At 44.9% G+C, this 15687-nt stretch overlaps 1 protein-coding gene across 9 annotated transcripts in view; it reads left to right on the top strand.

Annotated features, from left to right (window-relative positions):
- Positions 1 to 15687, top strand: part of AGAP1 (ArfGAP with GTPase domain, ankyrin repeat and PH domain 1) — a 305386-nt gene that overhangs the window by 106782 nt on the left and 182917 nt on the right. For all 9 annotated transcript variants that reach the window (XM_085065825.1, XM_085065826.1, XM_085065822.1 and 6 more), the window contains 3 exons: positions 6325 to 6410; positions 10059 to 10200; positions 14009 to 14143. In XM_085065825.1, coding sequence (XP_084921951.1) covers positions 6325 to 6410; positions 10059 to 10200; positions 14009 to 14143 — 363 coding nt within the window. The remainder of the gene's footprint in view (positions 1 to 6324; positions 6411 to 10058; positions 10201 to 14008; positions 14144 to 15687) is intronic.

The raw sequence follows: 15687 nt of genomic DNA, 5'->3' as shown, positions 1-15687 counted from the left end.
AATAGCTGGAAAAATGGGAAAGGTCTTTCCCTTGTCCTAAATTGGGATCAGCAGTTTATTTCCTAGTAACATCCCACACTTCTTCTCTCTTCCTAGTCTGTTGTCTTAAAAAGCCATGGTTCACATGCTTTTTTCTGACTGGGTATTTTCTAGGCAGATTTTGGTCCTTCTCTTCTGCAGGTTACTCTATCCAGATCAACACAGGCTGAGGCTGGGATGCTGACATGGGCTAGGACAAGCTGTCTGCTTGTCTGCTCTCTGCAGGAACTCCCATCTGCTTTTCTCTCTTGTGCCAGAGGTTTTTGCCATCCTGCCCCATCTTCCTACAGATGGTTTGTCCCTACTTTTGTCCCCGTGATGCTGCTTTTATTTTTCCTCCCTATTTCTCAAACTCGTTATGGTCATGTTCAAGCGCAATCCAATTTCCTACCATAATTGCAGTCCCTCCCGCTTCATTATCTAGAAACTAAATAGCCTGTTACTCCCATCTTCTAGGTTATTAATAAACTGCGTGCTTGAGAGTTGAAACTGCTGCAGAAACTTGGATTGGTATCTTACTGCTTCTTTCAGATGAGTCATTTGATGGGGACAGAGTGTGCTTTACCTCTATGTCTGCACTCACATTACAGTGATTTTTTTTAAGACTGGCCCTCTCTAATTGGCTTAACACAGTCTGCTCTGGCTGTCAGGAGCTTTGCAGTGAAAGTAGAACATGCAGCACTCTGCTCCTGAGTCCTGTCTCTGTGTAATGAGTGAAACTTAATTGCTCAGAGGCTGGCTCTGGTTTGTTCTCATTTATCTTGGTGGTTAATCAATCACCTTGCTCTCCTTCTGTTTGAGATGAAACACTGGATCTAGCTCAGCCTGTTTATCATGGAATCCTAGCGTGGTTAGGGTTGGGAGTGACCTTAAAGATCATCCCATTCCATCCCTGCCATGGCAGGGACACCTTCCACTGTCCCAGGTTGCTCCAAGCCCTGTCCAGCCTGGCCTGGGACACTTCCAGGGATCCAGGGGCAGCCACAGCTTCTCTGGGCACCCTGTGCCAGGGCCTCACCACCCTCACAGGGAACAATTCCTTCCCAATAAGGGAACAATTCCTTCCCAATTCCTTCCCGTCTAATCTTGGAGATTCTATGCAGCTTGAGCTAATTTTTAAATATTTTTAAAATGTAATCTGTTTTCCTGAACACTTAAACATTTGAAATTCCATTGATCTCCCTTCAAATCACTGCCAGGTTTTGGGGACCCATCATATCTGCCCTTCTGGAGAGACACTGCAAATACATCAGTAGAGTGCACCTCAAAATTAAGTTGTTCAATGGCATTGCAGCTGCTGCTAGAATTCCAGCAGTATAAACCCTCTTTCCATGGAGATGCAAGATCATATATTAGTGCTTCCTTGCCAGTTTTTATGTAAAGATCAAATTAGCCTCATGTGGCAGTGATGGTTCCTTGGTCTTGGCAATGCTTTGGTTAAACCCTCGGCCCAGCTCAGCCACTCATGGTTTCTGAATTGTTGTTTAGCACAGTGGTTGTATTAAGGACATACCCAAAATCATAGAGTATCATGAGTTGGAAGAGACCCACAAGGATCATTGGATCAGCACAGGACACCGAACAATCCCACCCTGTGTATCCCTGACAGCATTGGCCAAACACTCCTGGAGCTCTGGCAGCCTCAGGCTGTGCCCATTCCCTGGGGAGCCTGGGCAGTGCCCAGCACCCTCTGGGGAAGAACCTTTTCTTTTTTTTTATTTTTTGGTGGAAATGCTGAGAAAAACATTTTCAAATTAGTTTATTTAAATAAAAAAATGTGAGTAGCAAACCAGAAGACCACTATGTGACCATCTGTTTGAACAGAGAATTTTTTAATGTGTTTCCCTGAAGAGGAACCCAGTTCTTGGCACTATTTTCTATCTTCTGAGAAAAAAAAAAGAGAGAACGTGCATGTGTGAGACAACTGGCTGCTGTTGTCAAAATGCACATGTCACTGGGAATATAAAATACAGGCTTTTAGAGCTGCCTCAGTCCTACCTTCTGTCTCACTGCCACAGTAGACGTTCAGCTGCTGCCTGCGCTTGCCGTGTGGCCAGCCCCCCGAATTTATCTTCCTCATATGGCTAAATAACTTCATCCCCGTGGCAATTTGCTTGAATAAAGAGCCTGGTGAGTGCAGCAGAGCCTGGGGATACAGTAGGAAAATCAGCGGCTGCTCCGGTGAGCAATTACGCGGTGGAACAGCTCTCGGCGAGAGGAGGGGGTGGCCGGGCTGTCAGAGCCTGCATTAAAGCCTTCATCCCTGGAATTCCCCGTGTAATATCCAGCTTTTGTAATAGAGAGCACCTCTGATTACAAATGTGTGCAGTGTTTAAAATTTATGCCAATTTTTGCTGGATAATTTTTGCACCGCTGCTGATTCCGAGCGCTCACCTATGGAGCGTCGGGCATGGAAATGAGATAAGGAAGCTGCTGTTGATCCCCCATATTCTGATTTGTGCTGGGGTTGTAAATTGCTGATGCACAGAATTTATTTAGCTTTATATATTGATCAAAGCTGTATATTTATGTGGAGCATTTTACAGCAGGAGTGTGGCCAGGTGCTCCTGGGAGAGCAGGGTGGTTTATGGGCTCTGCTTCACAAGTGCCACTCTGTGCCTGCTGGGTTTGGGGACAGGAGCAATATTTGTCACCTGCCAGAATTGTGTGCACATCTGAAAATGAGTCTGTGTGAATGGCCAGTGTTCTAGCCCTGGAAAACTGGGAATAACTGCCTTAAAGTGCCTGGGACTGCCTGTCCTTCAGCTGCCAGTTGTCCTCTCCCCGTGGCCTCCCCTTGGCAGGTACAGCTGGGAGCTGAGAAACTCCCTCATTAAAAAGCTGCGTGTGTCATAATCCTGATGGGACCAGAGCAAAGCCAGCCACCTCCCCTGGGAATGCTGCTGTGGGTTTTGAGCTCCTTCTTTACATTAAGAAGGTCATTTCTTTGTTCTCAGTGCCGTTGGTTTAGACAGTAATTCCTGGCTCCATCACATTTGCAGATATTTAGGAAAATATGGGGTATTTTGTAGCCCTGGCAGACTGTTTGGCTTCTTTATGGGTTACTGTAGTCCAATATTTGAACTGGCTGATCTGTCTAATTCCTTTTTCCCTGTGGTGCTTTACAAACTCCAAGATGTATTTTTAAAAAAACACTGAATGTGGTGCTGTCCAAGCTGAACCATCCCAAAATCACTGCCCTTGCCCTGATTTGCTTGCACAGACTGCTCATGGGTCTCATCAAGGCTCATCAAATCAAAGGCAGGATCAGCTTATTGTTTGTCTTAATCCTACTGCCACATATACCTGCAGGGTACAGCCTTGGTCTGTATATTCTTCACTGTTCATGCTTTTGTTTGTGTAAATTTTTTATATTGAGGTAGGTTTTCTTAATTTCTGCCCTGCGCAGCACCGAATTTTGTGGTGTGCTCGTGATAAGGGCTCCTTAATGGTGTAGAAACACAAGTTATTAGGGATGAATCCTGCTGTGAGCTGAGATTTGCATAAAATAATTCTTACTCGAGGGATGAGAGTGAGTTTGCTGTTACATTTCTGAGCCTTCAGATTTGTTTTGAAATATTTAGTACAGCTTGGAAATGCAGAGCATTCTTTGAAACAGTTTGGTTGGAGGTGTATTAAATTTAAACTATTTGTCATGGAATACTTAAATCCAAACAAAAATCAAGGAATGGGTGAGGATGTGCTTATTCCAGCTAATGAGCACATCCTGCTTTTAAGGGTGAAGAAGCCACTTGAGCAGATTGGAGCTGACTGTGCCTGTTGGCTGCAGCAGGGTGACAGTCCTTGGTGAAGTGGGACAGCATGTCAGGGTCTCAGTTTAACCCTGGAAATAACAATGTGTTCTGCTTGCACTGAGCTCCATGCACAGGGTTTTTGGGGAAGGTGAGGAGCAGGTCCCCAGGCTGGTCATTTAGTGTGGATTCATGTAGGAAAAGAGCTGCTGGATAACTTACAGTGTATTTATTAAATTGAGTACCCTTTTCCAAGCTGCTCTCATCAGCCAAATCACTAAGAGTAAAGCTCTTGATGCTCACATTTGTGAGCTGGGTATGTACACTCAAATATTTTTTATTTTTCAATTCTCTACCTAAGCAGTTTATTCCACCCTGTCTGTACTCTCTTTGTGCCTCTGAGCACCTTTTGAAGGTACAGTGAGACTGGCAAGGCATCCTGTTGACCAAGGCAATAATGAGTTGGCTCTTAAATTCATTCGGTGTGTGGTATTTTATAATTAGCTGGGGGAACTTGCAGTGTTTGAAAAAAAAGGAAATAGGAAATGGCAATTAGGCAGAACTTTCCCTCTCTGATCACGTATATACTGCATTTCCATTGTTACTTACAGCTGTAAAATCCCTCTCTGGAGGCCTCTGTATTAAGTAATTCATCTTAGTTAACACTTCGGTGGGAAGTGTGTGCAATTAATCGACAACATATAGAAATAATGGCCTGATTAATAGAAATCCAGTTCCTGAGAGCTGAGACTGGTTTCCTTTACCAGTTTTACACTTGTTTGTGATTGTTCTTTTCAGGATCAGTAATGATATATATTTATCTGCCACTTGATCTGCAAAGGCAGGATTGAAGCCCGCTTTGTGAGCGAGATAATGAAAATCTATACATAGCTCTTCTGCTCCTTCTGTACCATTAAACAACCAGAAATGTGATAGTCTTAATGGTTGCATGTTTAATACTGCTAATAGGGTAATAATAATAGGGTGAGTTGACAAAGAAAAGATTTAAAAAAAAACCCAAATGGAAAACCCTAGCGCAAAACCACAAAACCTCCTCTTCTTACATCTTTTATTAAACACAAAATGTGTTTAAACATGCTTAAATATTGCACAGAGCCCAACTGTGGAATAATCTTGGTTTGAAAGCTGCTGTTGTGGTTGGGCTGGGGGGGAATGGTGGGTCTAAGCCAGTGTGGGGTTCCCCTAAGGCAGCAATTTTTGTGCAGATTGTTGTGTTTTGAGGATCAGCATTAGCCTGGATGTGCTGACTTGCTTGCTTAGGGAGCTTGTTGGGAGAGCAAGTCAGAGCTGTTGGCTCTCAGCACGTGTTTAACTGCACTGGTTTTGGTAGAATGACAAGTTTTGAAGCTGGGAAATAGGGTTCCAATTGGAACTAATTCCAGTTTAAAAACTAGGGGTGAGGAGAGAAAGAAGTTTAGGGTGTTTTAATGGATGTGTTTTATCTCAGTGTGGTAAGCTCAGCTGTGAGGGTGGGTGAGCTAAGCTGGAGGCCCTGGGGGCTTTGGGGCTTAGGTGGGGAGATAAGAGTGGGTTTGCTGCAGGAGAGGAGCCTAAATGCCTCCCGGTGCTTAGGCCAAGCTTGCTAATCCTGGCTTAGGCTCTGTCACACCAGAAGCCCTAAATGGGATTTGTCATTTGTGAGAGAGGCAGCAGAGTGCCCAAAGTAGGCTTTTAGCCCCAAAGGAAGCAATCCCAACCCTGCCCTGGGGTTGTCCCCGAGTCCCTGTGGGGACAGGAGGTGACAGCAGCTGCTCCAGCTGTGGGGATTGGAGCCTCCTTGGTGTTCAGCAGCACCTCATGTTGTGCATTCCCTGCAACAGCAGCATCAGGAATGGGATGTGCTTCAAGGCTACGACTGCTGTTTTTGTCCAGATGCCCCAAGCAGGTCTGGGATTCATCCCAAATCAGCAGCACAGCGTTCTCTGTTAGTTTAGCACATCTCTACAGAGGTACCACCATTGTAGCTTTTTTGTCTAACATGTGTCTGGTATTTTCCCCTAACTGTGGTGTGTGAGTATAGAACTCTCATTTCCATAACATCCCATGTGTGCTCTGAGAACTGGGCTTCCCTTGAGGAAAGGCTTATTGACACAAGAAACTGATTTTGGTGATGAGACACGACGTTGTTTGTATGCAACTATCCCACGTTTGCCTTTTTTAGAGACACTTCTCTCACTGTTATTTAAAACAAAGGTGATACATAATGGGGTTTTAACAGTATATATCAACCCAAGGACACCTCATGTGGGACTTAGTGTTTGTAATGCAATTGCTGGCTTTTTCCCACATTATCCTTATTCTTAATATATATATATTTACATTATATATATATAAATAAGGCAAGTACATGCCTTTAATTTTCTTAAGTAATTCCTATGTGTGTGCATATAAACTTCAGTTATATTGCAGTCATTGGTTAATTTACAAAAGACCTTTTTTTCCACAAGCGAAGCCTTTTTCTGTTTTGCATTTTGTACCTTTGCTGTGTGTAATGAGCTGCTTTGTGTGGCAGGTGGGAGATTCAAGAAGGAGATAGTAGTTGATGGACAAAGCTACCTGCTGCTGATTAGAGATGAAGGAGGCCCTCCGGAGGCACAGGTGAGCCCAAAGCCTCGCTTTGCTTGCTTTGGAAACCTTCCTTGGAATGAACTGGTTCTGCTTTGTTCTCTCCTGGGTGCTGCTCATCTTCCTGCTGGGACAATTCCAGCATCGCCCTCAGGTGAAAAAGATTTTGTCCAGCAAATGATTGGGATTTCAGTTACAATGGATGGATGTGTGTGGGTACCCAATATGTGGGATTCTGACTGAGGCTATGCAAGTAAGGATATACAGTTATTTTATACTGAATTCCCAGTCAGTGTGCTTCCCCTGGTGACACATCAGGATTTCACAGAACCCCAGAATGGTTTGGGTTGGAAAGGACCTTAAAGCTTATCCTGTCCCACCACCTGCCATGGGCAGGGACACCTTCCACTATCCCAGGTTGCTCCAAGCCCTGTCCAGCCTGGCCTTGGACACTTCCAGGGATCCAGGGGCAGCCACAGCTTCTCTGGGCACCCTGTGCCAGGGCCTGCCCACCCTCACAGGGAACAATTCTTTCCCAATATCCCATCTAACCCTGCCCTCTGGCAGTGGGAAGCCATTCCCCCTTGTCCTGTCACTCCAGACCCTCATCCAAAGTCCGTGTCCAGCTCTCCTGGAGCCCCCCTGGAAGGGGCTCTGTGTTCTCCCTGGAGCCTTTCCTTCTCCAGGCTGAACACCCCCAGCTGTCCCAGCCTGTCCAAGCCATTTGCCTCGGGGAAGACACTTGTGGGTTTGTGTGCTTGACCTTTACTCTCTTTTCAGTAGGAGTTTGCTCATGTGATGCTTAAATCACTTCAGACGTTTTCCTTGTTTTGAGCATCCTCCTCCTCCTCTACCTCTCCTCACCTGGGCACTGGCAGGATTTCCTGTGTGTTGGCTGCTGCTGGCCTTGCTTTGCTTGGCTGTTCCGGGAGGGATCAGCTTCCGAACAAGCAATAATTTAGCATCAGGAACTGTGCTGTCGCCAAACAGCTGAGAGGGAGAAGTGCCAGCAGCAGCAGCTTGGGTTTCAATGCACCACTACAGCTCCAGGAGGGCGAGAGCATGGGGGAAGGTGCCAGCACAAAGGGGAAGAGAAAGGACGTGGAGGAAATGGAGACTGAGAGAGACATCCTGGAAGGAAGTTAGAGGACAAAAAAAACGAGTGTCGTTGGCACATCTGCAGCCATGTCAGCAGGAGCAACAAGGAAAGCTCTGTTTGGGGCTGGGAGGGATTTGGCTGGAGCACCCCCTGGGTTCCAGCCTGTGATGTATAGAGAACATTCACTCCTCTGAAGATGTCAGCAGTGGAGGTGTAAAGGTACATGCAGCCAGCTGAGATGGTTTTGTGCCCAAAGCACAGCATTTGTAGAGCTCAGAAGAGCTGACTGCAGACTGATGAGCAGCATGGGGTGTGCTTCTGGTGGGTGCTAGGTAAATTTGGGGCTTTCATTGCTGCTGTCCAGTGGAAGGTGTCCCTGCCCATGGCAGGGCTTGGAATGAGTTGAGCTTTAAAGTCCTTTCCAACCCAAACCATTCTGGGATTCTGTAGTGGCTGAGATTTGTTGTTCAGCAAATCATGAGGATGGAGAGGCTTGAGGTGTCAGTGCTGTTACACCTTTGTGCACAAGGGTTTCATGTAAATTCCCTGTGGAGTTTTTTGAGTGTAATTTCAAGTTACATGACTATTAAAAATCTTTAATCTGTTAAATAATTTCTGCAATGAAAAGTTTGCTTGTGGGTTTGTGAATAATTGGGACTGAATTCCAACTGCAGTAAGTAAGGAGCTGAACTGTGGAGTTCCTGGCACTAGGTCATGGGTATTTCCCCAGGTTATTGTCCCCTTCTTTTTGGCAGGAAGGGGGAAAAAACAAACTTCCCTGAAGACTCATTCTCTGGGTCTATGATCTCTCCTTTCTTTGCCTAAGATAAAATGGTTCAAAGATGAAAATAATTTCATTTCCTACTGTAAAACCAAATTAACCTAGCGACTGACCTATAATGAGCTGCTGCATGCAATTTTTTTAATTTAAAAGGGTTTTTTATGATTTGATTTTAGGCTTGCCTTCAACTAACAGCTCTGCTTACTCACAGTAGTAAGTCTTAGAATGGATTTCTCTACTGGCAGCTGATTTATCCTTGTTTCAAGCCATTCCCTGCACAGTACTGTGGATAAGACATCCAGGGTTTCCAGACCTTGTGTGTATTTCCTGAAATTCCTTTGGTTTTTCATTCCACAGGTCTGATAACCACAAAGATTAAGCTGCATTTCAATATGAAAATAGAAATAAGGATTTACTGGAAATGTTTTGTGTCTGGCGGAACTGATTGTATAAGTCAGTGGATTGTATTAAAATGATCTTTATTAGAAGGCTGCTGTGAACACTGATCAAACATTCAGAAGGCTTAGAGAGACTGTTGACTTCCAAAGGGACACCTTAAGGATATTGCAGTTGTTGGGAAGAGTCCTTGGCATGATGCTGCTGAGTCCAGTCAATAAAAACCATTCTGTAATGAGGCCCAAGCCCACATTACCCAAGTAATGATGACAGCCTCAGAGTTCCTCTGGTTGCATCTTCTGCTTTGAACAGTTCACATTAAACAGTGTGGTGGTTGACCTTATTCTGGCAGTGACTGTGCTGTGTGTAACCAGTCCTGTCCTTCCCCTCTGGAAGATGGTCCTCCTGACTGTCCTTAAAAAACCTCAAAATACTTTTTGTGTGTTTTTACACCATAACAGTGTTTGGTTTCCGTACAATCATGAATATGCAGAGCCTTTCCCCAGTGAACCTCCCTGCAGCCCCCTCTGTTCAGTGTGTCTCCTGGCACGTTGTAGTAATAATATAACAAAGAGCATGAAAATCCCCCTGGCTGAAGCTTGTTTCCATTGCTCTGAATTTGGGTAGGAATGGAGTCACTTAGGGAAAAATAAAGGCAGTGAGGTAAGCTGGAGTTTTTTTTGACGTCTTGTTTGTGTTCACTGTTAAATGAAATTTCTTTAAACAATCTTATTTCACTTACGAGCTAAAAGCTTCTCACTTGCATGGTCACTGAGGAGCACCTTGGCTTGGCCTGTGCCACCTGCACGTCTCTTAGCAGGTTCCTGCTGCTGAGAGAGAGCAGTTTGCTCTTACACTGAAAGCAGAACGAGGCACTTGGTGCTGTTGGCTCAATTAAGAGTGTCTGTATGGTGAAGAATTGGAAGTCCAAAATTAATGCTTTTGGACATGGATTAAGATGTGAGAATTCCTAGCAATGGCTGTCCTGGCATTACCTGCACCATCAGCATGCATGCATGCAAATCCCAGCATGGGGACTCAGTCAGCACTGGAGATGAGTGTTGCTCATTTCAAATGCACACGTTCAGCAAGCTCAGCCTGCTGTGTTTGCTGTGAATCGAGCCCAGTGTGCACTGACAGTAGTTGGGCTGGTAGTAATGCACCCCAGGGAAGAGGAGATGCTGTTGTGGGGAAATGCTTTGTGTACCCCAGATCCCCATCGCTTGCAGGGTGATGAGATTCATCATTTTAGCAGCCTAATCTGCCTTTTGAGGCCTTGGTTGTTGTCTTTGAGTTTTTCTGATGTGTACTTCCCTCGAAGGAAGGTAAGAACAGTTTCTCTCAGTTTTTCTTCTTCCCCCTCTTCACTGCACTTCTCTGTTTGCCTTTTCCGTTTTTATCCCAGTTTGCCATGTGGGTGGATGCTGTCATCTTTGTGTTCAGCTTGGAGGATGAAGTCAGCTTCCAGACTGTTTACCACTACTACAGCCGTATGGCCAACTATCGCAACACTAGTGAAATCCCAATGGTACTGGTGGGCACCCAGGGTAAGTGCAGCTCTGATTCCCAGCTGTGTTTTTGTGTCCCCGTGCACTCTTCCAAGCTGGCAAAGCCATGCCCTGCCCTTTCCCCTTTGCTATGGGGCTGTGGTGTTGCAAGGACTGGTTTGGGGTGGGAGACAAATGTCCTGGCAGCACTCTGTGAGAGTGTAGGACTCCAGCAGTGGTGAAAGGGGGGAAATTTAGGTTAGATATGTGCAAGAAATGCTTCCCTGTGAGCGTGGGGAGGCCCTGCACAAGTTGCCTGGAGGAGCTGTGGCTGCCCCATCCCTGTTCCAGGCCAGGATGGGCAGGGCTTGGAGCAACCTGGGATAGTGGAAGGTGTCCATGCTCATGGCAGGGGGTGCAACACAATGAGCTTTAAGGTCCCTTCCAGCTCAAACCATTCCAGCATTCTGTGATTTGCAAGGAACTTTGAAATAATAATTTCTGTGCTTGCTGGTCCTGGTGGTTTCTTGCTCAGCAGGGAGGTGCTCTTGTTGAATTTGGGCAGGTGAATCAGTTGTGTAAGGAAGTTCTGCAGTCAAACCAGTTTCTACGTGCTCGGCAGTCTGGAAGGGTTCAACACCCTTAGCATTGCTAAGAGACAAACAGATCAGAGGTGGAAAACCTCCAGCAGCATGGTAGGAAGCAGAGCTGAACCCTGGCCTCAGGCTGTGCCTCTGGGAGACCTCTGTAAATCAAGTGGAAATGCAGCTTTTTGCCACCTGAGTCAACCTCTCCCCCAGTTTTGCCTTCTGAAATAGCAGCTGTCCTACAGGGAAATACAGCAAGGGAAAGGTATTAAAAATATTTCAGTTTCTTTGGCATTTGAGTGATCTTTTGAATATTCTCTGCCTTGCTGTGCCAGTGTATCCCACTAATATTTCACCAGTTTCCCACACTGTAGTTTGTTTGCTGCATTGGGTAGACACACAAGAGTTGAAGCTGTTCTGTTCCTGACTGTAGATCACAGAACCATAGAATCATTAAGGTTGGAAAAAAACTTCCAGATCATCAAATCCAACTGTTCCCTCAGCACAGCCAATGCCACCACTGAACCATGTCCCCAAGTGCCACATCCACACGGCTTTTAAATCCTTCCAGGGATGGTGACTGCACCACTGCTCTGAGCAGCTGTGGCAGGGCTGGACAACCCTTTTTGTGAGGAAAGATTTTTTTAAAATATCCAACCTGAACCTTCCTTGGCAGAATTTGAGGGTGTTTCCTCTCCTCCTGTCCCTGTACCCTGGGAGCAGAGCCTGCCTCCCCCTGGCTGTCCCCTCCTGTCAGGAGCTGTGCAGAGCGACAAGGTTCCCCTGAGCCTCCTTTTCTCCAGGCTGAGCCCTTTCCCAGCTCCCTCAGCTGCTCCTCACTTCTTTTAAGTTCCTTCCCACTGGAATATCTCTTTCTCAGGGTATCACCAGGTTTTGTTCTGTGTTAGAGGCAGAACACAGGTGTTGTGAGTTGCTCTTGTTGGTTCAGTTTTGGGCATACTCCTTTTTAGAGTGTCCCAGTGGTTTTAGGGGTGGTTGTGAAGCTTTTTGCTGCTTTGTCTGCCTGCAGTTTTTTCAGCCCTTGCCCTGCCTCCTGCCAAGGGGTGACAGCACAGAGGGGACATGTGGGCAGCAGGGAAGGAGGAATCACAGCCCAGCTGGAGGGAGGAAACAGATGATAAGAAGGAAAAGGGGAAGTAGGAACAGAAAAAGTCTTAGGACAGCAGAAACTACACCAAAAAGGAGAAAGAAGCTGCTTTGAAGGGGCTTGAAGCTGGAGTTGAAAAGGTGAAGGGGAAACATTTCTCCAATATTTTTTTCTTGGTGCCCTTCTGACACTGGGGTACTGTTTGGGATATGGATTTCCATCTCCTTCCCATTATTGCCAGAAAAAGAAAAGCTTATTTTCTGTTGCAGCACTGATACAAAAGGGGATTTTTTGAAAAGATGGAAATGATGCTAATTCTAGGAATAAGTATCAGGAAAAAATACAGCTTTTTGTCTGTTTTCAACAGTGAAATAAAATATATGAAATACATAAATGTACTTGTTAAAATACATATTTGAAATATACCTGTTTGATTTCATAGAATCCCAGTATGGTTTGGGATGGAGGGCACCTTAAAGCACCTCTAATTCCAGCCCTGTGCCATGGGCACCTTCCACTAGACCAGGTTGCTCCAACTTGATTTTGACTGGTATTCTTGAAATAAGACATGAAATGAAATCTTTCCCAAAATATTACCACTGGCCCAATGCTTCCAGATTTTCTCCCCTCACTTACAAAGCCAGCTCCGTGCCCCAGCCTGACGCACCTAGGAACAACGAGGCAAACTTTAGGAAGCTGTGGTGTTCTGGAACTGAAACCTATAAATTCCTTTCTGGTTAAATGCTATCAGCGCCCTCTGCTGATTAAAAAAAAAAAAAGAAAGGCTTCTGCTTTTCCAAATTCCTGCTTTATTTTTTTAATTGAATCTGATGAGAAGGTAATGACAACATTAGTTGAAGTCTGGTCCTTTCATGCCCAAGTCTGAGTTTCAAATACAGCATTGCACAAGGCAATAATTCCATATTTAAGTTCAGGTGCTGCTTTTTTTCTCCAGAAAAAAGGTAGTTTTGCTGCTGTGGTCAGTTGCAGATTTTAAGGAGGGCTTCCTGAGCAGCTGAAAATGCTGAAATTGGTGCCTGTTGTGAGATCATGGAATGATTTGGGTTGGAAGGGACCTTGAAGATCATCCAGTGCCACCCCCTGCCCTGGGCAGGGACACCTTCCACTATCCCAGGTTGCTCCAGGCCCTGTCCAGCCTGGCCTCGGACACTTCCCGGGATTCCAGGGGCAGAAGAGTAACATGGAACTCCTGGGGGAAAAAAGTTCTTTTCAAGATTTGTTCATAAGATTATGACTTTGTAGGGTTCATCACTATGATGGAGCAAAGAAGAATCTTCTCCTTCATCCATTCTGTTGAAAGGTTTTTCAGCTCCTCTGGATAAGCTCTAGAAATTGGAATTTTCAATTTTCAGCTTTCATGAAAAGAAACTCTTGGAGAGAATTACCAAGTCTGATTGTTTAGAAAAATACCATTTTTATCAGCTTTGCAGTATGTTCCCCCAATATCTCCATGGATGCTTTTACAGCAGAGTTTGAGAAAGTCATATACGTATAATACATATACATATAAAAAGGTCTGTTTCTTGAAAATACATTGTGTTTAATATTTCACAGTCTATAGTTACTTATAAGTCACTGATATTTACAGAGGTCAAAAAATCATTTGACATGTCTGTAGTAATCACTGACTTGTTTCCCTAAATATGTTTTACATCAGTGCTCATGGTCTTTCATGTGATTGTGTTTTGGGTTTTTTCGGCAACAACTGAGCTAAATATATATATTTAAGGAAAGCAAAAAGCATTGGAGGTTTTTCCCCCTGAATTTTAGAATCAGTGTACTGGTGCTTTTAATAAGGAAATGTCAAATTAGAGTGATGTGCACCCTGATTCATGGTTTGTATTTCAACTCACTATTGGGTATTGGTCATTATCAGAGGAGATGGCCTCGGGTTGCATCAGGGGAGGTTCAGGTTGGATAATTGGGGAAAATGTCTTCATGGAAAGCCTTGTCAAGTGTTGGAACCATCCCTGGAAGTGCTTCAAACCCATGTGGATGTGGCAGCTGAGGACGTGGTTTAGTGGTGACCAGGGGGTGATATTTGCACTCGGATCTCAGAGGTCTTTCCCAACCTCATTGACCCTTCTGCAACTCTGAATTCCAAGAGGGTGTTTCCAGTGACCTTTAATGATTATTTCCTGTCATTGTGCAGATGCTATCAGCTCCACCAACCCCCGAGTCATCGACGATGCCAGAGCCAGAAAGTTGTCGAATGACCTCAAGAGATGCACTTACTACGAGACCTGTGCCACCTATGGGCTCAACGTGGAGAGAGTCTTCCATGACGGTACAGCTGCCTTTTTCCATCCAGCACATCCCTCAGGGCTCCAGCTGCTCTTTTTAAGTCATGGCTCATGTGTGATAGCTCAGATCTTTGCCTGCTTTGGTAAAGAAAATGCTGGTTTTTAGGGTTTTTTGCGTTTTCTAAGGTGGACTTGAATACAGCACTTGAACATAGCAGACATACACTGGTGTGTTCTCTAACAGCACATTTAGCCTTAAGTATCTTAAGCTATTTTTAGTCCTTATTTAATTTCCAGTTTTCCTTGGTGCTTGTTTGATTTTAGCAAAGTTTTCTTTGGCTTGGCGTAGTGCTCGTGGAGAGGCTGAAGGGCTGTTTTTGCAGAGTAGCTGAAAATGGAATGTTTGAGTACCATGGTGTTCATGGGGTGTTGGAAGTTGAGACATAGATGGGATATTGGGAAGGAATTGTTCCCTGTGAGGGTGGGGAGGCCCTGGCACAGGGTGCCCAGAGAAGCTGTGGCTGCCCCTGGATCCCTGGAAGTGTCCAAGGACAGGCTGGACATGCCTTGGAGCAACCAGGGACAGTGGGAGGTGTCCCTGCTAATGGCAGGGGGTGGAATGAGATGAGCTTGATGGTACTTTCAAACCCAAACCCCATTCTGGGATTCTGTGAAAGTCTTGTGTGGGGGTTTTGATCCTCGTGGGTTCCTTCCAGCTCGGTATATTCTGTGATTCCCTGATTCTGGAGCTGCTGTATGAGATGGGCTCTGTGCCCCCTCTAGTGGAATTTCAACCAAGTGTCCATGGGGTTTTGCTGGCTTTTCTTCTCAACAGATTCCTCTCGTGGCTGAATGTGTCAGCTCCTCACCACAGCAGTTTTCCCTGTCTAAAAACCTTCTTAATTAAGTTTGAATACTTCTCAGAGTTCCTTAGTTCTGGTGGTTTGTTTGTTGCCAGCCTCTCATTTCAAAGTCCTGCTCTGTCTGTGTTTACGTGAGGCAGTGTCACATCAGCGCCTTGCAATGATGTGTAAAAAGACACTTCAAATTTTAGAAAAAAGGCAAAAATTTCAAAATTTTACATGGACTAAAAAGGCAATGCATCCTAATGTTTACATGGAGAAAAAAGGCAAATAATTATAATTTTCAAATGGAAAAAGGGAAAACATGCTAAGTTTTAAATGGAAAATACTGACATGCACACTTTTTTTACCCATTGTTGGTCAGATTTCTGAGAAGAGCATTTGAAGCTGCATCTTCTTGCTCTGCTCCCTGTTTTCTCTAGAACTAGTTGCAAAAATTACTGTTTTTACTGCCTAGATTTCCCATATTGATTAGGAGTTTCAAACAGCCATTAGGGGGTTTTGTTAGCGCATTTATTTTGGAGTGCTAGCTATACTTAGATTGTTAATTATATATTCCAAGTCGCGTAATGGTGTTTGTGGCTCTGTCTGCAGTCTCCTCCTTGGTTTTTTTTCCCCCTTTTTCAGAGACATTTTGAGAGAAGTCTCTTGGCACAAAGCTAGTGTGATAAACTTGTAAGCTTTCAGGAGGCTCGTTTGTCTCTCTGCTCCATTTTGGTTGTAAG

The sequence above is a fragment of the Lichenostomus cassidix genome, chromosome 7 (assembly GCF_008360975.1).
Source record: "Lichenostomus cassidix isolate B80296 chromosome 7, HeHo_3.0, whole genome shotgun sequence".
NCBI classification, from domain to species: domain Eukaryota; kingdom Metazoa; phylum Chordata; class Aves; order Passeriformes; family Meliphagidae; genus Lichenostomus; species Lichenostomus cassidix.
Note: the sequence above shows the minus strand (reverse complement) of the source record. Positions and strands in the feature narration are given on the sequence as shown.